This window comes from Lottia gigantea (genome assembly GCF_000327385.1).
Source record: "Lottia gigantea unplaced genomic scaffold LOTGIsca_111, whole genome shotgun sequence".
Classification (NCBI taxonomy): Eukaryota; Metazoa; Mollusca; class Gastropoda; family Lottiidae; genus Lottia; species Lottia gigantea.
This window is the reverse complement of record NW_008707025.1, coordinates 162,438-185,552: the sequence shown is the minus strand read 5'-3', so window position 1 is coordinate 185,552 and position 23,115 is coordinate 162,438. Positions and strand designations below refer to the sequence as shown.

General features: G+C 32.5%; 2 protein-coding genes across 2 annotated transcripts; one reads left to right on the top strand and one right to left on the bottom strand.

Moving 5' to 3' along the window:
• Window positions 1–457: 457 nt before the first annotated feature.
• Window positions 458–13,461, top strand: LOTGIDRAFT_137063 (hypothetical protein; the record flags this gene model as incomplete). The annotated part of the gene is made up of 10 exons (XM_009047378.1): window positions 458–1,204; window positions 1,617–1,775; window positions 2,378–2,464; window positions 6,049–6,216; window positions 6,842–6,921; window positions 7,239–7,354; window positions 10,147–10,428; window positions 11,022–11,200; window positions 12,577–12,759; window positions 13,165–13,461. The coding sequence occupies 10 exons, from the start codon at window positions 458–460 to the stop codon at window positions 13,459–13,461; spliced, it is 2,298 nt and encodes a 765-aa protein (XP_009045626.1).
• A 4,966-nt stretch (window positions 13,462–18,427) lies between these two features.
• Window positions 18,428–23,115, bottom strand: LOTGIDRAFT_171180 (hypothetical protein; the record flags this gene model as incomplete). Its single annotated transcript, XM_009047377.1, has 5 exons — window positions 18,428–21,246; window positions 21,764–21,821; window positions 22,129–22,187; window positions 22,466–22,598; window positions 23,026–23,115. The coding sequence occupies 5 exons, from the start codon at window positions 23,113–23,115 to the stop codon at window positions 18,428–18,430; spliced, it is 3,159 nt and encodes a 1,052-aa protein (XP_009045625.1).

Genomic DNA, 23,115 nt, shown 5'->3' with positions numbered 1-23,115 from the left:
TAGGATAAGTTTTGGTTTTGGAGAAATTTGTTTGGGATTTGGTAAATGGTTGAATAAGCTTATGTAAGCTTATACAATCTATGTCTGTGTCTAAAGTCTATTTTGCACTAGATTGAACTGATGGCATAATTATTTTAGAAAGTTGCCAAATGTAGCATCAATTCAAAATTTAGAATGTTCAGAGCTTAAAAGAAGTGTTATTAAGTTTAAACATTACAATCTTGATTTATGAACTGCAGCTTGAGGGCTGGCTCAGTTGTAAAATGAAATCAGTTTTTTTGCTAGAAACTCAAAACGTGACTTTAAGCCATTACTTTATTTAGTTTATGTGTCTTTTCAGGATTTTATACTGGTTTTAAAGTAATGATGTGATGGTATTGTTTAAATATGTAAGGAGGAGTTGACCATACCTAAAAATATACCAGGAGATAGAAACAGTACATCACCACAACACAATATGAGTTGGTTTAAACGTAACAGAGGTAGTAACAGCTCAAACGAGCCATCACCATCCAAAGATAGAAGCAACACAGATCCAGATACCTGTTTAGATGTGTTCCGTAGTCATTGGCAACAAGCGTCTGCCATAATTAATAATAAGAGCCGTAATAAAGATGACTTTTCAAGTGATGAGGTAGAAATAGTCATTCATAACATCGGTCAGATGGTCACTCTGCTGGTCAGCGAGGATGGAGAAGAAGGAATGCCTGGTCCTATTTTAAATTTTTTCCTGGAAAAAGATATTTTAGAACTCTTCTGTTCATGGTGTTCACGTTCGAAAGAACATGCCGTAAAATTAAAACACGAACAGTTAAGAATGTTTGAAATGTTAATTAGCCAATCAAAACAGTTGTTATTAATACACAAGTCAGTGATTCGTCCATTAGTAAAATTATTATCAGCCTGTACAGACGGCAACCTTCAATCATCGGAAACGTATGATATCGAACATCGTTTGGTTTTAGTTCTACATCAAGCATGTGTGTGTATTTCACAACAGTTTTTAATTTTAGAAAGTTTTTTCTGTACTAACACAGACCATGGTCCGACGAGATTTCTCTTATTCTCCCTCCTTATACCCTACATACATCGAGAAGGTCCAGTTGGTCAACATGCCAGAGATGCCTTATTGTTAATTATGACAATGTCCACTAAACATCCTCATATAGGACAATATATAGCAAGCAACTCTGATTTCTGTCCTGTAAGTATTTTAACATCTTGATTGAAGTTTATATAGTCATTTGTCTGTCATGATACAATTACATTCTTTAGGACACAATGATCTAGTGATTGCTGCATATTATTTTGGGTTTCAAATTAAGCTTGTGGCCTGAATACGAAAGTGTTTGAAAAACATTCATGTCCAAAGTCATAGCACCACAATGGTTGACTGTTGATGTTGCCCCCAAATCACTAGAGAGCTGGTAAACCTGAAAGTAAAAGAATCTGGGATTTTTGATCACTTGATTTATTGTCCATGTTTTGTTGTCTTTTTCTCAAATGGTTAACTTTCAGAGGCTTTTAACATTCAATTTATTGATACAATTACAGTATTTGAAAACTATATTTTGGTGAATTAATCTCCTGATTAAGATGACACTTTGCTGTTCTAGGTGCTAGCTGCTGGTTTAAGTGGATTATATTCATCATTACCAAGAAAGATACCCAACCCTTCTGAAAATTGGTATATGTTAACTAATGATGATTGTTTAGCTATACCAGAGTTACAGATGTTTTTAAATTCACTAGAATTCTGTAATGCTGTTGTCCAGGTACAGTAGTTAATCTATTGTTTGAGAATAGTTGTGTTTGTCGTAAGCTTAAAGACTTGGTGAATGAAGTTTATTCCCTAATGAGCTTATCTACAGATTCAAAATGTTGTAGGTCCCACCATAGGAAATAAAGCTCCAGTTCATTTCAATTAATTTCATTTGTTCTCTACATTATGCTTGTGGGAGCTCAATGAGTTAGATGTTTGCTTGCTAACCTGAAGGTCCAGGGTTCAGTCCCGAAATAGGTCGAAAAAAAAACCTTCGGATTTTTCAACCCGGTTTCCTCCTGTCAGTGAAGCAGGTAGAGGGGCTGACATGGAAAAAGCATTTAGTCGTTAGGATGGGACAATAATCCTCGACTGTTGGAAATCGAAAACGAGCAGGCAAATGCCGCTGTCCTGGCAAAATTTCCCTCATTGCATTTCATGTTCGTGAAGGTGGTAGGCTTATCATACTTTGATAATTTGCTCCAGAATTTAAGCATTTCTGGATTTATTTTTGTCTGGTGAGCATTAATACTTCAAAATTTCCAGTGACATTCTACTAAATATAGCATGCCTAGAAAAGAAATTATTACTCTTTTTTTCTATTTGATATTTCAGATTGCCCATCCAATGGTGAAAGAACAACTGACAAAATATATTTATGATGGATTTTTACTGCCTGTTTTAGGTCCTGCACTACATCAGGTAATTTGGTCTTTAATCTATCTGATTAATCAGCTTATCTTGTAGCTCTGTGTTGGCTTTCAGAACACTTAACAACATTATTTCACTATTGCTAACCAAATGGTTTGTGATGGTGTATCTCAATCAAAGATATAAAACATTAAATAGGAATGGTGCAAATAAACACTAAAAGTGTCCAAAATACATATATAAAACTTTCGAGTCAAAATGTGTATCCTATTATGATATGATTTGTAACTTTGAGAGTATATTGACTGTCTATTTCAAATTGACAGTAGATGGATATTGATTTTGGAAAGTATTCTAGATGATGCAGCTTTGCTTAGAAATAAATGCTTTTACTTTCTTTAATGTAGGAATTAGATGAGTCGGCAAGTACACTGTGCACACAAATATAATCTATACTGATAGGTATTAAAGTGGCTGTGTGGGCTATGTTTGTTTTTGTTTGATGTCATGATTCGAAAAAGAGTTCAACATGGTACTAAGTGAACAAATTGTAAATGGCTTATGGAGGAACTTAAAGTGATGTCACATTTGTGACTAGATGACCCTTACTAAATTTTGTTGGCAGTTATCTATAAGCATAGACCACACAGTCACTTTAATGACAGTTTTCTTGATTTGAAACCATTTAGGACATTAAAGGAAATTTTCAGCAATAATAATGAAGTCTTAAAAGCGAAATGTGTGAACACATTTTCAACAAGAGAAAAGGATTATGTTGCAGTTTACAATTTTGTAGCCTTGTGGAAACAGTGAGAAAGGCAAAATCTGGAATCAAATTCTTGTTTTTTGTCTGAAAATCCTCAACATTGAATATCTATGCTGAAAATTTCTTTCAATGTCAAAATGGAAAATATTTAGCCATTGAAACTTTCTTTCAATGGAATAGGCAATATATTTAACTAGGCTAGACAGGCTAGAGTATATATATTCATATTTTTCTTCTTGGTTTCTTCAGTAACTTTGTCTTATGATCTAATCTAGACCAGGGATTTTCAACCTGGGGATAATTTTTTTTGGGGGAGAGGGAGAGGGAAATGACGGGGGCTCATCAGTGGACTAACCTGGTGTCATAACCCTGAATGCTTAGCAACATGTTTCAAAAATTATTTAGTTTAATGGATATAATATATAACATCTTATATAGAGATTATATTCTTTAGTCATGGCATCTGGTTAGTCCAACTGATGAATATATACACTTGTTGACCAAGAGACTTTAAATTTTATGTGTATTCCTTAAATATAAAAAGATTGCATGGCAAACTTAAGAGAAAATCACAAAATAGTAGGCTTACTGATTTACATGGGAAGGGAGGTAAAGCAATTGATGAAGGATCCTGAAAGGGGTAATAGAAAGAAAAAGGTTGGAAACTCCTGTTCTAGATGGTCCCTGAACTCTTATCAACAATGGTAAATAATAAGTTGGGTTTCTGTATAATTTATTATAATATTCTCTATAATGTATATATTTTATGAATATTTCTTACTAGGATATCAGTGGTTTACCAATACCTCTATTAGATACAACTATGTTTTCGGTCAGTAACTAACTCACTCTTGACCTTTATATTGTTTTAGATCTTTCTATTAGTCTGACAGTGATGTGGATTGGCTTTACTTCTACCTTTTATTTATTGTTAGCTTTGTTTCTTAACCCTTACCGCTTTCATTCTACCTTTCACTAGCACCAGTTTTAATAAGCACTCTTCCTAAAGAGTTTCAATTTTTGTACCATTTTCAAAACTTTGTCATCAGGCATTGGGATACATCAAATTTCATTTTAATTAAATATCCATTCTGAAAGATTAAACTTGTGCAAAAAGAAAAAATCTAATAAAGGTTGTAAAATATATCTAAAGCAGTGTTGCGAAAGCACAGACACAGGATGTATAAGCTGCCCAGAGTTTGCTCCAGAAATAGTACTTTTTGTCAATCCAGTTTTCCCTGTCATTGATGCATGTTGGAGGAGCTTACATATGTGACAATAAACCTCAGATATATATGTTAAAGGTCTCTTGATTGTGGTAATCAAGAATGCAAATTTTCATTATTGTCATCATTTCATTAGCCTAATCATGGTACAGGAAAAAAATGTTAAAGCTCCATTTTGTTTATTATTCATTCGCCAGAAGTTTGAGGTTAAAAACTTTTCATCTGCTAAAACAATGGGAGATATTTGGTGGGTCAAATCTTGGTATATTTTTTTTTGAACATCTTGCTTTTGTGGCTTTATTGAAAGAGTAATTTAAGCCATTTATTTGATCAAATGTGAAATAATTTAGTGGTGTGCTGAGTTTATTGAGAAACTTGTTTGTTTCAAGAATTGAATGAAAGAAATTGTCTTTGAAAATGATATCACATTCTCTTTTCACCTGATGATGACAATGTAGATTGTTGAAAAGTGGTATGCAATAAAACTAAGGAGTAGTATACCATAAAATTATATTCTGCTATTAATATAGTTATCAGCTGATTGATTTTAACTTCCATTAAAGAATAACTAGTTAGGTTATTGATATACAATTGATATCTTAAGCAGAAGCCAAATTTTCATGTTGGAAAGTGATACAGATATTTATGATTGCATAATCAAAACTCTTTGATGACTGTATATCTAATAGATCTCTCTCTGCAAGGGTTTCAATTTTGTGTAAAAAATGTTTGTTACATGTGTTTCATACTGACCTCTGCTTTAAACTTGAATCTTTATTTTTTAAAGTTAACCATTCATGTGCTTGTCATGTGACTCCAATTTTTCTTGTGTATTATGATGTTGTGAATAACATGTTTGTATTTTTTAGAAGTTTGTAAGTTATATTTGTCTCTAATTATTTGCAGCTTAGGGATTTCATCCATTTAGCTTCAGGTTCTGTTTTGATTTTAAGTAAAAAAAGGCCATAAGCTCATAGAATTTGTTAATATTAAGTATCGTATTATAATGTTGAATTATCTTTCTAAAAAGAGATACTGATGGTTAAGAATAAATTCTATAGGATCACTAGATATCTTCTCTCTAGATTTATACCACTATCTCAATCTATTGACCAAAGTCAAAATGATTAATGAGACAGCCATCTTGGATTGATGTTTAAATATGAAAATTATGAATGCAAGAGTTTGGTGCCTGTAGAAAGAGTTAACAGTTTTTCTCCATTGCAATGCAGCCTTATGTACACATGTTGAATTTGTTTGCTTTCTTTTTGCTTAGTTAATTATTTTTGGTATTTGTGCATTAAACCTTAAACAGCTTTTGATTTTTTGGATATAATTTCAATTGTAATTAAGTACATCATATTTGTTGACATTCTTTGGATTGAGATTTTAAAGTGATGAAGGGGTCATCTATTTTTTTTCATCCACGAAAGTAACCGTGATTAGGTATAGATAATCAAGAAAAGAAGATTTCCTTAAGACCTGCTGGTAGACGTGAATGTAATAAATGTATACCGGTATTGAAATCTAATGACTCTATATATTAAGATCAGGCACAATCCTAGCGAAATTTCCCTCATTGCACACCACATTAACCCAACCAATCAACAACAGAGTCTAGAATGTGATTTATTTTATTTCAGAATTCCCGAGATGAAGTTACAACAGCTACTGCCTATTTAGATCTATTTTTACGAAGATTAACAGAACCAGCTTTAATTCGTGTATTTTTACTCTTTATATTGACTGAGAGAAACGATGAAATTATTATATTAGATTCTTTAATAACACGAATTAACTCTAGCTCTAGGGTAAGATTTATTTTTAAGATTTGTTATGTTTAGATTGATCAATAATTGATGAATTATTTCATTTGGACACATTATCGTATTACCATTGGCAAGGAAAATGGAGATATGCCTTTAACTGAATGCAGTAGTTTGAGTCTGAGTTAGAAATTCACCCTTCTGAATGAGAGATAACATATATTATCATGTTATTGTGGTCTGGTTACAAATCCTCTTGCGGCATTTGCGGCATAAAGGGTTAACTCTTCCTGGAATTGCAGGAACCACAGGAATCAGACGAAGAATTTGAATGTCCCAAATAGATGTCAAAGGTGTCCCCAATACACATAAGAAGGCTAGAAAAACCTGTTTACAATCCCTTTATTGCTGAAGGTGATTCAGAAGTCTTTAGTTATGTCTATTCGCAGAAAAATTTGACTTTAATATGATATCGGATTAGAAATTATCATTTGACATCACTTGCAACATTCAAATGAAGGACTATAGTCAGAGTGAGAATTGCATGGATGCAATAAAAGCCTTTTAGTGTGCCTCAAACATATGCAAAAGCTACAAAATCTCTTTTGAATTGCTCATTTGGTAGAACCATGATTTGTATAAGGAAACTGTATTAGTATGTATATTGTAGTTATCATTGGTATCACTAGCTCTATTTAAAACATTGGTAGAATTACACTGTGAAGATGTTATGTTTCAACTTGTTTTCAAGTAAGTTTCTATTGTTTTTCTCCACACTCTTGTTTTTGATCTAAGGTTCATATGGTCATATTTGAATATGAATTGATGGATTTAGTCAAGCATGTTGGGAAGAAAGGCTGAGATGGAGAACTAGAAATATTTTTCAGTTGTCATGAAGGATCTTAGCTTGGTGTAGGCTTACATTTTAAGGATTCTTCAACTCTGGAAGGGAAAAAAGTCTATGGTGAAATGGTGAAATTGCCCTCATTGCACACTTCTTTGCTGTTGTTTTTTTGTCCCAAAAAGGTATATACTTCATTTCACTTCAAAATATGTTTTTTTTTCAGATATTTGATTCCCTGTACTCATGTAATGGTGAGTCAAAGAAGAGCTGTAAAAGATTTAGATATGTATAGTAAAAGTGCTGAAAGATTTCTATCATTACGGCCATCTTGTTGCCTAGGTGATACTGATAATAGTATGCATAATACAACAGTTACTACTAGCCAATCTCTTATTGAAACCAGGTTTGTTTTCTTCATATGTTAACCTTCAACGTACCCTTTCTCTGTCACTTTTAGATTTAACAAGGGTTGACCAGACTATTACACCCTTGATCCGTCATCAAAATGTTCAAGCTATTACAAACTTTGTCTGACACCTTGGAGTATTCTTGGAGGTTTGTAAATGCAATGATTTAATTGGGTGGTATGTTAGTGAATAAAACCAATCAGAGCCCTCAACAGATTGTCTTTAAATAACAAGTCATAATGTTTATATAGTTTTTCTGTCAAGGTCTCTGATTGGCTGTATTTGTTGGCATTCAGTCCAATCAAATTGCTGTATTCAATGATACTAAAACAAAGCTTGTTATAGCTTGACCATTGAGAAGATGTTGATCCAGATGATAATTGTCTCTGATTTAGTCTCCTTTGTGCGTATGTCATTCTTTTTCCAAAAATAATTTATCTGCTTTGAATAGCAACCTTACATGTACTCAAATGCACCAATTTGATATTTGTAGCTTGTTCACCTGATATCACTTCATTCTAAATATCTTGTTCAAATCTAACTGCATGATTACAAAATTAGAATTTAAGAATCACTACTGTTTACAGTATATGTCTGTAAATGTATTTATGCAATCATGTAAAAATTTAAAATGAGCACCCTTAGTTACCTTAATCTAACACCCTTAGCAACCAGAATTATTATCTTTCATTGACTTAGTATATTTCTAATCTTCAGGGCTGTCTATTTGAAAAATAAGATTTTTTTTTGCTAAATTTATTAAATTTTAGAAATAATGCTATCAATAAGCACAGTAATATTCCAAAAGAAACATCTAATTAATTGTGGATGGGCAAAATCTTCAAATCTAAAGCCCTGTCAAGCTTCAAAAACATCTGCCTCTATTCCAGCCTCTGATAGCTATTTTGACAGGGCCTAGCTTTTCTGGCTTTACTTTTCAAAATAGCTATAAGGGTTTGGAATAGAGGCAGATGTTTCAGACCATGTCAAGCTTTGAATGCTGAATGTTGAATCTTTTTCTAATGCTTTTGATATTGTCACTTCTAGAAACTGAAACATGCAAACATATTCTACATCAATTAATTGTTGAACATGTTTGTTTTTGTAATCTGATTTATACACATTGACTAAACTTTTCTGAAAATTTGAAGTCAGTTCTTAAGTATTGGATCTACTAACCTACTGATTAGACAATGTGTCCTTGCTTTATTTCTAACTTCTGTTTCATTTCTAATCAATTAATGTTGTAATCTTGTAATGTGTTCTGTCTGTAGATTGGGTAGGGGAGGAAACTCTCACCACTTGAAATCACCCTCTGTGGTTAAGGGGGATATGTCTCATCCACTCAATTCACCTTCTGCTAATACTGTAACACAGTCTCGTTTGAGTAGTTTCACTAGCTTCTTTAGACGAGGAAGCACCAACAAATTACGTAGAAGTCAAAGCATGGCTGTTTCTTCAGGAGTGTAAGTCACATCAAATCACTTTTTGGTTTTGAATTTCCAAATTTTGCATGATTTTGAACATCACATTTTGCATGAATGAATGTTGTTTTGCTAACATGCATGCCATTTTCCTTTCGCATGTAAACAACGTTGAAATATTTTCCCTTACTATTTGTAATTGTCTACTGTTAAAGTTATACTACCTTTTAGAATGACCAAAAAATTTACATTTTTTAACCTGGTTAAAATGAGTCTTTGTTCATCATTGGACTATACAACAGAATCCCTCTATATAATCCAATAAGTAATAACTAAGTAAGTTTCATGGCACCTGGTAAGTCCAACTGATGAATATATACACTTATTAACCAAGTTTGAGACTTCAATTTTATGTTCATTTTAAGAGGTAGCATACCTTTAAGGCAGATTCCAAACGTCAACATTTCATCTTGTCAAATTCTCTTAAATAATTGGTTCTTCCTTGTTAAGCTTATGGTAGTGGTTTGGTTAATGTATAGAAATATTTGGTTTATGAATTTCGACTGATTATTTGTAGAATCGATGTTATGTAAGTGCAATGTTATTTGTAGGAATAAGGGAAGTTCTAAGAATGACTCCACACTTCATGCAGAAGACGTTAAGAATTCTGAGACAAGTTACATGGAATATCTGCATGATGCTCAGAATAAATTAGAAAAATGTGCCATAGATTGTAAATGTTGGTCAGCTCCTTATAATGGTGAAAATCCATCTCCTGATAGCTTGATGGATTCTGCAGCAGAGCATTCTAAAGAGAATGAGAATACTAACCAATCAGAGAACAGCTCTCAGTTAGCAGACGTGTCCAATGAAACTTTAGATTCAACCACCACAAATGAAGATAGCAGGCCTTATCCACAAGTCAAGTTATTTGAGCAAGAAATTGAGAATTTGGCCATGAAAAAGTTTGAAAATGATAGTTTGTTTTATTCTCAGGGTAAAAAGTGTGATTTTAATAAGAATGACTCACATAGTCTGTTAGACTGTGACTCAACTCTTAGTTCTGAACAGTGCAATAGTTTTTTTGGTACAAGTGACAACACAAGTCTTTCAAATCTTTATTGTAGTTTAAAAAGTCGCGATTGCTTTCTGACATTTCTGAATATTATTGATGATTCTAAGAGTGATGACTCAGTGGAACAAACTATGGAAACAATAGATTTTATGTATTCATCATTTGGAGTGCCTTTAAATCGTGGAGCAGCTGAGTTAGGAGATAGTATTGAAATGGAAAGTCCAGCTCAGTCACCAGAGGAACCAAGAGCAGTAAGTCCTCAGATTATAAACAGCACACCATATGAGATGATTGAGGTATCAACTAACAACTTCAACCCAGAAACTACTAGTACACCAAGTGGTAATAGGTTAAAGGATATATCAAGCTATGTTGAAATTACCATATCAGGTGACAATAAATCAACCAATGATATTACAAAGATTCAACCCAAGTCTGCTGTACCTAATCGTGCTATGAGTCCAGTGATGGATGGAACTCTGTCACCATTTAATTTTAATAAAACTAGTGAAGATATATCATTTAGTTTAGCTCAGAGTCCTGGTGGAACATTGTTAACAACATCTAGATATTCTAGTGGAACTCCCAATATAGGTAAGTATTATCATAGTTTTTGTATGAAATATTGATAAAGTCAAGTAGGGATAAGGGGTAATGGACTAGTTAAGTAAGAGTGTCATGGGCATACGGCTGGGTAAAATATCGTCGCTAGGAATTTATAATTTTGATTATTAATTTTCATAATCAATTAAATATCAAAGTAACATTTTCTCCAGTGTACCTGTCGTAAGGTTAGTCATCCACAAAGTTTTACCTTCAACTCATAACTTACCCACAATAAACTGTAATAGCCAATCTCAGCGATTGTTGATTGAAACCTTGCCGTTAATAATCGATCTCAATTTGGTGATCAATAAACAGATTCATTTCCTTTTAAAACTACAACGCAATTATATTGTCACATTTTCAACTCTGGGTTTTCCCTGGTCAGCGTCTTGTGCTCAGAATCATTCCAGATTCCATGTTTGAGCTGGACTGGTTATTATTTGATATACATTCATTCTTAAGTGAGATGATTAGTCATTGTGTTATTATTTCAGGTCCATTTTTGTCAGCCTTATTTTGTAAGCTGGAAGGAATGATGCAAAATACATTATACTCTAATTTATTATTAACTGGTATTTTATCACAGCTAGCTGCCTATCCTCAACCATTATTACGATCTTTCTTACTCAATCATAATCTAGTCTTCCAACCTACTTTTAAATCTCTAGTTCAGGTAAGTACCCTCAACCATTATTATGATCTTTCTTACTCAACCATAATCTAGTCTTCCAACCTACAGTTAAATCTCTAGTTCAGGTAAGTTTTAATCTAGTCTTCCAACCTACTGTTAAATCTCTAGTTCAGGTAAGTACCCTCAACCATTAATACTATCTTTCTTACTCAACCATAATCTAGTCTTCCATCCTACTGTTAAATCTCTAGTTCAGGTAAGTACCCTCAACCATTATTACGATCTTTCTTACTCAACCGTAATCTAGTCTTCCAACCTACAGTTAAATCTCTAGTTCAGGTAAGTAACCTCAACCATTATTACAATCTTTCTTACTCAACCATATTTTAGTCTTCCAACCTACTGTAAAATCTCTAGTTCAGGTAAGTTTTAATCAAGTCTTCCAACTTACTGTTAAATCTCTAGTTCAGGTAAGTTTGAATCAAGTCTTCCAACTTACTGTTAAATCTCTAGTTCAGGTAAGTTTTAATCAAGTCTTCCAACTTACTGTTAAATCTCTAGTTCAGGTAAGTTTTAGTCTAGTTTTCCAACCAACTGTTAAATCTCTAGTTCAGATAAGTTTAATCTAGTCTTCCAACCTACTGTTAAATCTCTAGTTCAGGTAAGTTTTAATCTAGTTTTCCAACCTACTGATAAATCTCTAGTTCAGGTAAGTTTTAATCAAGTCTTCCAACTTACTGTTAAATCTCTAGTTCAGGTAAGTTTTAATCAAGTCTTCCAACCTACTGATAAATCTCTAGTTCGGGTAAGTTTAAGTCTAGTTTTCCAACCTACTGTTAAATCTCTAGTTCAGATAAGTTTAATCTAGTCTGCCAACCTACTGTTAAATTTCTAGTTCAGGTAAGTTTAATCTAGTCTTCCAACCTACTGTTAAATCTCTAGTTCAGGTAAGTTTTAATCTAGTTTTCCAACCTACTGATAAATATCTAGTTCAGGTAAGTTTTAATCTAGTCTTCCAACCTACTGTTAAATCTCTAGTTCAGGTAAGTTTAAATCAAGTCTTCCAACTTACTGTTAAATCTCTAGTTCAGGTAAGTTTTAGTCTAGTTTTCCAACCTACTGTTAAATCTCTAGCTCAGGTAAGTTTTAATCAAGTCTTCCAACCTACTGTTAAATTTCTAGTTCAGATAAGTTTAATCTAGTCTTCCAACCTACTGTTAAATTTCTAGTTCAGGTAAGTTTTACACCGGCCATGATTAGAACCAATGACTGTCAACATTCGATCAATGTAACCCAGCAAATGAGGTCAAAATTCCAACACTCTAACCAACATTTGACTTGAAATTTTGTGTAAAGAATATAATAACATTTTCACGAATAAATTCTTATAAAATTAAAGAAATTTGTTTTGATTTTAGGTGCTGTCATCAGTACGTCACAAAGTAGATACTTACTCTTACGCTGTTCATAATTTTAGTCAGTTGTTAATGAAAGCGAGAAAGAATTTGTATAATCGTGAAGATTCTATCTTAAATAGAAGTGAACGTTCATTCTCAACCCCTGTTCCAGTTAATTCCAGCCCTGTTCAGACTATACAAACTGTTCATTTACCTATGGACACTCCTTCTAAAGGTAAGCTGGTTACTTTAAAATTTAACGATTGATTTTGAGCATTGGCATCATATCCCTGGAGGTCTGGGGATTATGATCTAAATGAGGGTTGCAAGGATATCCCAGGATTTTTCAACTTGGTTGGACAATGCACTGAATGCATGACAGTATCTGTTTTCATTAACCCAATTTGCAAGATATAAGCAATGAATTGATATTGAATTGGATGTAGAGTTCAATTCTGATAAGAACTATGGATAGCTTAATCATTTATTTTGATGATTGTATGCTTCTATGACCAGAGCTTATTTAATCTTGTGTCTTGTTGACTAAGGCTTACTACGATTATATCCTTGAATATAAACGTGCATGAATTTTTCACTATTTCAGAAAAGAGAAGAATGACATTTACAGATTTGTTATTCCGTAAAAACTCTCCTAAGAGGCCTTCAACTTTAGCATCGACGAAAAAAGGTTCCCAATTACAGCGGGTTCCTCTAAGAGGTGGCGTGGGCTACAGATATATTAACAGTAAACAAACAGAATCTCTCGATAGTCCAGAAGGTACCTTGAAAACCTGGAATGCTGTGTACTGTGCCATCGTTTTGGAGGAATTCTTGAAAGAACTCGCAGCCTTAGCCCAAGAACATGCAGTGTTACATTTTGAGGACAGTTTTAATAGTCGTCACTGACACAAAAATATTGCTTGGTCAACTAAGGCTTTCTGGATTTCAAGACATTTCCTTGTTGTGATTGGCTGAAAGATGTTGAATTAACCAACCATCATAAAGATTGTCTTGTTGGTATTTAGATTTAGATAAACTTTGAGGCTGTTCCATTTATCACATATTACATAGTATTCATTCTATATTTTCACATTTTTAAGTGATATGTATGGCATAATACTTCTGTGGGCTGGCCCAATTTTACTTTAAAAAAAATCTTGCCACCAAAATTCATTGTAAGTGTTAATATTGTGCATTTTATAAGACTTAAAACAAAAGCTTAAAGATGGGTTTCCTTATTTTTTAGTGTCAAATTAAGCAAACTATTTGATTAATTTGGGTTTCTAATGAATTATCATGTATTCTTAATCATATCATTATGTTCTTACTGCATATAATTAACAGTTTTAACCAATCATAAATGTCCTTGAAGGCATGAATGTTCAGTCTTGATAAATAAAAAAAGACCTTCTGACATTTCTTGATCGGTCACTCATTGGAATTCTGATGATAATTCTCTTCTAATTTAGCTAATTATGAATATAAATTATGGACAAACTGGTATTTTTCCAAGTAATTAGAACACCTCTACTTTCTATTCATATAATCATTAGCATTTTCATCTTCATAAATGAAAATAAGGTTTTTTTTAAAAGGGAGTCTCTAGATAGGTTCCTAAGATAGAATTAGAATAGAATAAAGCATAGAAAGGCAATATAGAGGCATACATTTACAAATGCTTGCGTGTTATGCAATGAAAACTAAATTTTCTCATTACAAAAGGATGAATGGAACAGCCTTGGATTGAACTGTACATTTTCAAAATGGTGCTTAAATTAATATTTTTTTCTAAATAGGATTGAAATTGTACATATAGTAAATAAAACTTACAAATTTTCTAATATTTAGCTAAGAAAATAATCTTTTAAAGAATATTTTTCACTATTCAATTTTTTATCGTTATTTTTAAGTGTTTTTAGGAATGTTTTAAACATAAATGACATCTTTTCATATTTTGTTTTTAAAATTTTTAACTTCTAGGACTTGTCTATAGTAAATATATTTTACATTCATTTCTATGCTTTCATTTTGTGTCTCATTTAGTATCTTTTCTTATGCATTTACTAGAATTCTAGAAAATATACAGATTTTATAAGAATTACAGGCAAGCTTTGATATGAGTACATAACTAGGGCCAAATCAAATCATAATATGGACAGGCTACTGTAGGTAGATTAATAAGTTGCTGAAAATTTAAAAGGGATTGTTAATAGTTTTGTTTTAATTTTTTATGTGTATCAGGGACACTGATAGCACCCATTTACACCATACCAATTTTCAATCAGGTGTCTGTGGTTACTGCAGTTCCACTAAAAATAAGTGTTTGATGACGTCACTAATCACGAAGGGACTAATGTGTTACAAGCCTATTTTGTGATTAGTGACGTCATCAAACACTTAGTCTTAGTGGAATTGCAGCTCTGATTGAAAATTGGACACCGATACACATAAAAGTTTAGAACATCTCTTTAAAAGACAGACTTATTGTTTGTTTATTAGTACTTATACCACCTTTAAATAAAGTGGACCGTTCAATCTCCCTTGGATATGCAAAAACACTGTTTCTTGCCTGTAGCATACATAGTGTTCAAAACTTTCTATAGGTAAATGTTCAAAAGCAGTATCTTTCTTAGTCTTAGGCTTTCTATGATTGTTTTTGTACAACTAAGCAAACTAGATATGATTATTATAAGAACGTACAATATATAGTTGTAATGATTAAAGTACTTATTGATATCATTTAATGTTGTATATCATTTGATATTGTATGGTAAGTTTTATATTTAGCTTATAATGTTTCTGATATTTGAAGGTAATAAGTATCTTGTGGATTTTGCTTCATGATGGGATTTTAGCAAATTGACATTGTATTTTCAATTTGCAACATATTTGGGTATATATTAATCACTTAGTTATCATAATGAATGCTGGGTCATAGAAAGATCAATCTTTTATGCAAATACAAAGGTCAAAAAATATCTGTACAAATTTTCTTTAAGTTTGACAGAGTTATGGGATTGAAAAAAGGTTTCCTTGTCTTTGTATGTTTATCAGGAACACTTATTTGGTTTCAATTTTTTTTGAGATAGTGACATCAGAATCAAAATAAATGCTTTAACTGCCTTCCATACAAAGGAAGAAAACTTTACATCATAGTTGAAGATGATTGCATGAAGGCACGATTTTTAGATAATTAGCTCATTATTGCTAATTAGCTATTGATTGTAAGTTTATTAGCTCTTGATTGCCAAGTAGCACACCTGTCCTTTACATCTATTTTGTAATTTATTTTCAAAATGATTCCCTAGATTCTGTGTTAAATGTATATAAGTTAAGTTTTATATGATACATTATCAAAGTTGAATGTTAAATTTTGATAATGTATCTTTTAGTTTAGTCATTAAGTTTTAAATTTTACGTTGTGTATATATTCATGGCCTATGTTTTGGGTTGGAGTATGTGCCATTTAACTTTAATTTAGAAATACGTACAGAACATTAAAAGAACACACCCACTAAGTCCTGTTGGTCGTCATTAGTTCAATTTTGAATTTTAGAAGTTACAGCAATATTCATCATATATCATGAATATTTATAACGAAAATAGAATATTATGCCAAGTTTGTTACATTGACACAATCAGAGATTAAGTGCTTTAAATTATTGATATGAAAAACCTTCATAGTTTCAACAAGATTTTTCGCTTGCTTATCAATGTTTATTTGGTTTTTGTGCATGAATTTAACCAAAATATCAACACAAAGACCATAAGTTTAGCCTACTATTTTGAATTTCATATTTGAATTTACATACAGTAGGCCTACATGTAAAAAAGAAAAATAGTTTTGCAACAAACTTAAGCAGTTAATAGATAACTTAAATTAGATTTATTAGGTTCAATGATTTAATCAGCTTTAAAATTTTCGGTACCGGTATAATAGTTCCTTCAGAAAGCTTTATCAAATCTCTAATGCTTCCAAGTCAAATATTTTTACTATGATATTTTTATGTGTTTAATTCATTTGTCTTTCAATACAGTCTGCATTTCATACATTTGCTCATCATAGCAAGCTTATTTTTGATATGTAGATAGTTGCTTAATGTTTATTTAGAACTGTGTTTAGGTTTAAAATGAGAAGTTTATTCAGCTTGATTGTTGTAAAATTTGCTGTCAACCTGAAGCAACTATAGAATTCAAAACAGAATAAAATGTACTTTTGGTATAGAATAACAAATTTGTAAGCATGTGTATTCAATTGGGTTTACTTGAAGTAAGCCAGATTTGATAAAACGAAAGTAGAGATGCAAAGAGACATTTACAGAATTTGTAGTGGTGCACATTGCTAGATTATCAGTACAGAAGGAAAAAATTAAAATTGAAAATTATTTTTCCCTGATATATCCAAAATGGCAATCTGTACTTCATCTAGTAGCACCTTAAAGTGCTTTTAAGAAGCATAATTTGGTTAAATTATATATTAAGTAAAAATAAACAAATATCTTTTAAGTAAACTTAGATTCTCAAGGATCTTTTTTTCTAACTGATCCTTAGTCAAGTTTCTTAGTTTAGATATTACTTTGGAAGATCCTATATTACGTAGTGTAGAAAGTTTAATAATATTATTACCAATAGTTAATTATTTCTGTTATTATTCATTTAGGTTGTGTATTATATTGTTAAATAAATTTATTATTAATTTATACCATCTTCATATATCACAACATATTCAAACCTTATTTTCTGAGCAATGAATATAAATTTTTAGTGCTACATCTGCCAGAAATTGTAGGATGCAGGAACCACAGCAATGCTTTGAATATGTGGTGCCCCTTGGTTATTGCTGTAGACCATTGTCTCATGGTGAAATGTCCATTTGCTATGGTTACAAATCCTAAGTTTGAAACATTGGATTTTTCTTACCAAAATTAATTTTCAAGTTATCGAAGTCTTGACCTGCTTTAACCAATCAAATTTACTCCTTTTCCAGTTTTTGCATTTTGTGACACGATCAAAAGATGAATTTTTAATAGCAATAGACTATTTTGTCAAGTTCACTTTTCATTGGATGTTCCGAATTGACCCAGTTGAATTTGATTGGATAAAGCAAACGTCACCAGGTAAGGTCAAAAGCTAAAGCCAAACTAGCTAACTTTAAACTATTTAGATAGTTGGAAGTCTTAAATTGGGACAGACCAATGGGGCAAGAAAATCCACCTTGTAATGTTGGCATATAAAAACACCCACTTTTAGTTATATCATAATATGTTATAGAAATAGAATATCACAATAATTTACATGAACACATAATACATTACTGAGTATAACATTATTCGAATCAGGACATCATTTCATAGCAAGAAGAACTGAAAGCCTAGAAAATCAAATTAAACCACAATTTCTTATAAAATACTGAACTTACATTAATAGTTTATAATCTTTCAATGGCATATTAGAAGCACAAGATAAAGATAAATAAGACAATTTTATGGATAGATACTTCTCATCATATAATAAATATACCAGAAGTAGCTATCCATAAAATTGTCTTATTTATTAATAGTTTAATTTCAATCACCGAAATTATATAACTTGATTGGTTAAATACAAAATAATTTACAGGGTTCACAAATATCTCATAGGAGCTGATGCTTTAGTCCATCAGCACACTGATAATTCTTAGATCTTGAAGAGATGCAGTGCTCTAAATATTTGATATACCAGCTGACAGAGCCTAATTTCAGCGTTTTTTTTATTGGGGCGACTATAAATATTGTAAATACGTGTTGGCTAGTGAAAATTGAGCCTTATCACTTGGTAACGCAAATATTTTGAAGAGCATATTCCATTCAGTAATAAATTTTCAGTTTTTAAGTCAGCCATTTTGGATGTCAGCAAAGTTAGGTAACTCTGATGAAATTGTTGACATTGAATCATTGAGTATAGAAGATTGTGGTCGTATTAAAGTAGTCTTTCTGGGTGTGCTTGTCTCAAATTGACTGTTAATGGGTTGAGGACTAACTGAAGAAGCTGAGGAAAGGCTAAAGAATTTAGGGATTGGTCTTTGAAAGTGTCCTGAACTTTGACTGCTGTCAGATTGCCACTCATAAATTGTCTCTTTATTTTGATTCGTCACTATTGAATCCATGGCTTTTGACGGTGCACGTCTTCTGACTTGAGATCCTCGTGGAACTGGTCTAATTATGTTTCCACATTGGGAGGTCATTTTTGGAACAGGTTTTATAATGTTACTGGCTTGTGGAATAACAAAACCATTATGAAAACCATTCCGATTTTGTTGGTCCATTCTACGTTCCTTATTTGGACTTGTATTGAGATCGTTTTGTAGTGTGCTCTCCTCAAATTCCAAACTCTTGCTTTGGCGTCTCTTTGAAATTCGCATATCAGAAGAATTGCGTGATGGATTACTTTGAACAGATGTAGTTGCGCACACCATTGGCCTTGTATTGCGTCTTGGTAAAAAGATGTCATTGTTTGAAGCAGGCATATGAATGTTCACAGTTGAAGAGTCACTTGATAGACTTTTCATTGAAGATAACTGATTAGTAAGTAAGCCAGTCTGATCTACAGAAATGTGTTCACTAGATTCTGCCATTTGAATATTAAAATCTACAAGAGATCTGGACACATTTACAGCTCGAGGTTTTGTGTCCTGATAACCTGCTGTTAATGGTATAGTTGACTTAGAGTGTCGTAAGGATTGTCTTGTATTTTGGGGACTGGAGGTCTTGGAAGGCGAGGACACAGATTTACTAGTTCTATTTTGATGTAAAATTGGTTGTATCACAGTACTAGAAGTGTTAGACATTTCAATAAGAGATGAATTTCTAGATCCTTGGGCTAAAAGAGAAGATGTTGCTTTTGATTGCTGTGAATTGGAAATAGTTTGAAACAAGTTTTCAAAAAGTGTAAGATTGGTTATTTGTGGGTTTTTACCAAGAGATAGATTTTCTGAAGGTGGAAGGCATTGGTCAGCAACCATTGTTTTGTGGACTCTATCTGGACCAATCTTTTCAGCTACTACACCCAATTTATTTCTTGTGGTGGCATTCTGCAGCTTGAATGGTAATCTTTCTTGGGCTTGAGCTTCTCCCATAGGATTAGTACCATTAGTGTTAAAAAGTCTTCTTAGTAATGGCTGTGTTGAGGAAGATCTCCTTGGACTCTTTGTTAGATCAAAATTATGGTTTGTAGTAACTTGTGTCAAATTTTTCTGGACAGGAGGAACAGATTGTAGTCTTTCTGGACTAAGAATCATCACACTTGATTGAGATCTTATTGATGAACCTCTTTTAGGACTTGGGATCAAATCACAAGAACTGCTATTCATTTCATTAAAAATTCTCAAGTTTTCACTTGTAAGGGGTGGGGCTGATTGTCTTACTTGAGAGTCCTGTAGTTTTTTAAAATCATTGAAACTAGCCCGATTGGCAGTAACTTGTAGGTCGCTTAATGCTATAGTACTTCTAAACTGTCTTCCAATCCTTTGTCTTCTGCCAGTTGCTTGTAGATCATTGACACTTGCAGCTTGTTTCTGGTTGACAGCTTTGTGGCTGGGAGATTCTCTAAGTCTCAGTGTGGCTAGATGTGATGATGGAGAAAGGTCAAGATTCTGTAGAGAACTATCAAATGCAGGTGTCTTCTCAGATGATCTATTTCCTGTTTCAAGTGGATTGCGTTCTGGACTCTTGTTGTGTTTGGACTTGATTTGGTTAAACATTGCTAGTATTGACAGAGACTTGGATACCTCTTTCTTTCTATTTTCAGTGGGTTGATTAAATGACATTGCTGTACCAGGTTCATTACTTCTGTTGCATTCTGGTGGAGAAATGATCTTTTCAGCATCAATTGGATCATTTGATGCAAAAAACATTTGAAGATCTTCATTGGAAAAGGTTCTAAATCTTGGTTGTCTATTTGACTTCTTGGGTTTAAGTTTTCTTCTTGGAGTAACTGAACTTTTTGCTTTTTCCCCAGTACATATATAAGACGATTGTAATGCTGAAGAACTAAATTCGCAACTGGTATTATTATTTTGATTAAGGTAAACAGTTGGGCTGCTTTGCTGTTGATCAATACACATGGAATTGTCCGAAAGAACAACAAAGCAATCCCCTGAGTCATCAGTTGTAGGAATGATGGTCACATTGTTGGCAGAACTCTCTGAAACAAAGCCAGGTCTTGGACTATTCATAGTAAATGTCTTGTTTGATTGCTCTGGACCATACAGCTGTAAAGTATTAAATGGTACTCTTTTTCTGGCAGAATGAGTTGGTGGTTGAGGATTATTAGAGACAGATTTATGGATATTGGATTGGCCTGTAGGTTTAACTATATCTGGTTCTGGAAAATTACCGTCATCCTGAAATATCTCTGGAGTGACAATGCTGATTTTGGTAGGTGTAGGACGACTTTGTGGTAAACCATTGACAGTATCTCTAGGATTGTAATTATTGTATTTAGATAGAGAATACCATCTATTTGGATCAAGAGGGTTATCATGTAGACTCTCAGGTTCATCTTTGATAATGATGGGTGAGGTACCAGCTTCATCTTCTTCACTAAGACTGTCTTCATCATCTGTAATTCTGCTACTAGAGCTACTTCCTGAACTTATTGTTTCGGCATCACTTGGCTCATATCCTGGATCTTGAACGAATGAGTTCACCAAATCTGAAATAAATAGATAGTAAATGAATGATGCAAGAACTAAAATGTGCACAAAGAGTGGCTTTTGCTTTATCAAAAAAATCTTTCATATTTTAATTTCAATAATATTGAATTTTTGGTTAAATTTTGAATTGCTTACAGGCTTTTTTGCAGTAACATTTAATTGAAAAAGAAAACCCAAGAAGTTGTCTGTCTCTTGTTCAATACAGATTTGCAGCTACTATAACATACACAAGACAGCATCGAAAATGGAGAGTAACTCTTTAAAAAGTAGCTCACTGGACGATTTCACAATTCTGATAATATCAAAGTAAAAAGTCAGTCATTTTTGGTTGTCCAGGACAGTCCTTAAATTGATTGAAAAAAGTCTCTGCATGCCTTGTTGAAAATGTTGACCAATCGAACCAACTTCAACATTCTGGTGTCTGCTGCTAGACAGTTAGAGAGTTGCCCTCTTCACAAAGATTTGGCAGGCTTTAGATACCTGAGAGAGAAAAATACTATGTTTCGGTCATTATACCTTGTAATAGATCGGGACTTGTTTCATCATATGTTTCTTCTTTAATAATCTCATAATTCTACAATACATCAAACAAAATATTTCCATTGTTAAAATTCCTCAATATATCAATTGTAGAACGACGTAGAAATAATATAACCGAACCTGTTTCAGGTTCTGTTTTAATATTTTTAATTCTATGATATTTACAATCACAGTATTAGTTCTGCTTCACTAATACAGGTATAAATATTGAGCAATTTTTATGTAAAATGATTACTGACCAGCTCTTTAAAATGGAACATTCTGTATAAGCTAGAGTTTTAATTTATGCTATTAACATTATAATATAACTGCATTAATAATAATAAAAAAAATATACTTACAGTGGTTTGAAAACTACACTCGCTTTCACTGCCTGATATAAACCCAGCTTGACTCTCTTCTAAAATAAAAGATAAATATTTAAATTATCACATAAAATTAATTTCTCATAACTGACAAATGGATCTGAAAATAATCAATTAAGTGCTCTGTAAAAAAAAAAAACATCAGGTGAAGAAAATCCATCTCATGTGAATTACAGAAACTGTTTTGCTACATCATTGAATTAAGAAATAAATTTGTTTGAGAACTGAACCAGAGAACTTCAAATCGAATTCGTTTTACGTTCGAAATTTGGGAAAGAACTTTTGAAAGAAATGATTTCTGGTCATTCTTTACCTTTTCTCTTGGTGGTTTTAAGGCGGGTTGTACCAAAAGATTTTTTAGATGATTTTCTTATAAAACCTTTATCTGCTATGATTACATTATCTAACACATCTACAGTATCATCATCTACAAATTCTTTACTGTACTAAATAATAAAAACAATTATTTGTTAGTAGCAAAGCTCTTGTTCCCTGCAGAGATGTTAACATATCCAAAAAATCATATGGCAATGGGTGAACTTTTTAATTGATGCTATAGCTGTACCAAAATCATCTCACCAGCTTCCTTCAAACTGTTAAGAAGTTTAAGCCTAGATATTTTGCTTCTTGGTAACTAAACCCATTGCCTATCTAGCCTATAGATCTATCGACTATCTAGTAGGCCTACTAATATCATACATGTGATTCATGTTGATTATCAAACCAGTACTAATCTGTCTAATTGTCATTACATTAAATTTGTAATAATGTAGGCCCTAATGCACTTTTTTCGGTATTCCTGCCAAGTATAATCCTGTCAAAAAAGTACATAATAATCAAAATCTGAAGAAAATGTTTAGAAATAGCTGTTACCTTCTCAATTATTGCGTTGAAGTTTATTTTGGCCCTCCTAGCGTTGTCTCTTGCTTCTTGAAATACTTTTTCGATTGAATAACCCGCCAT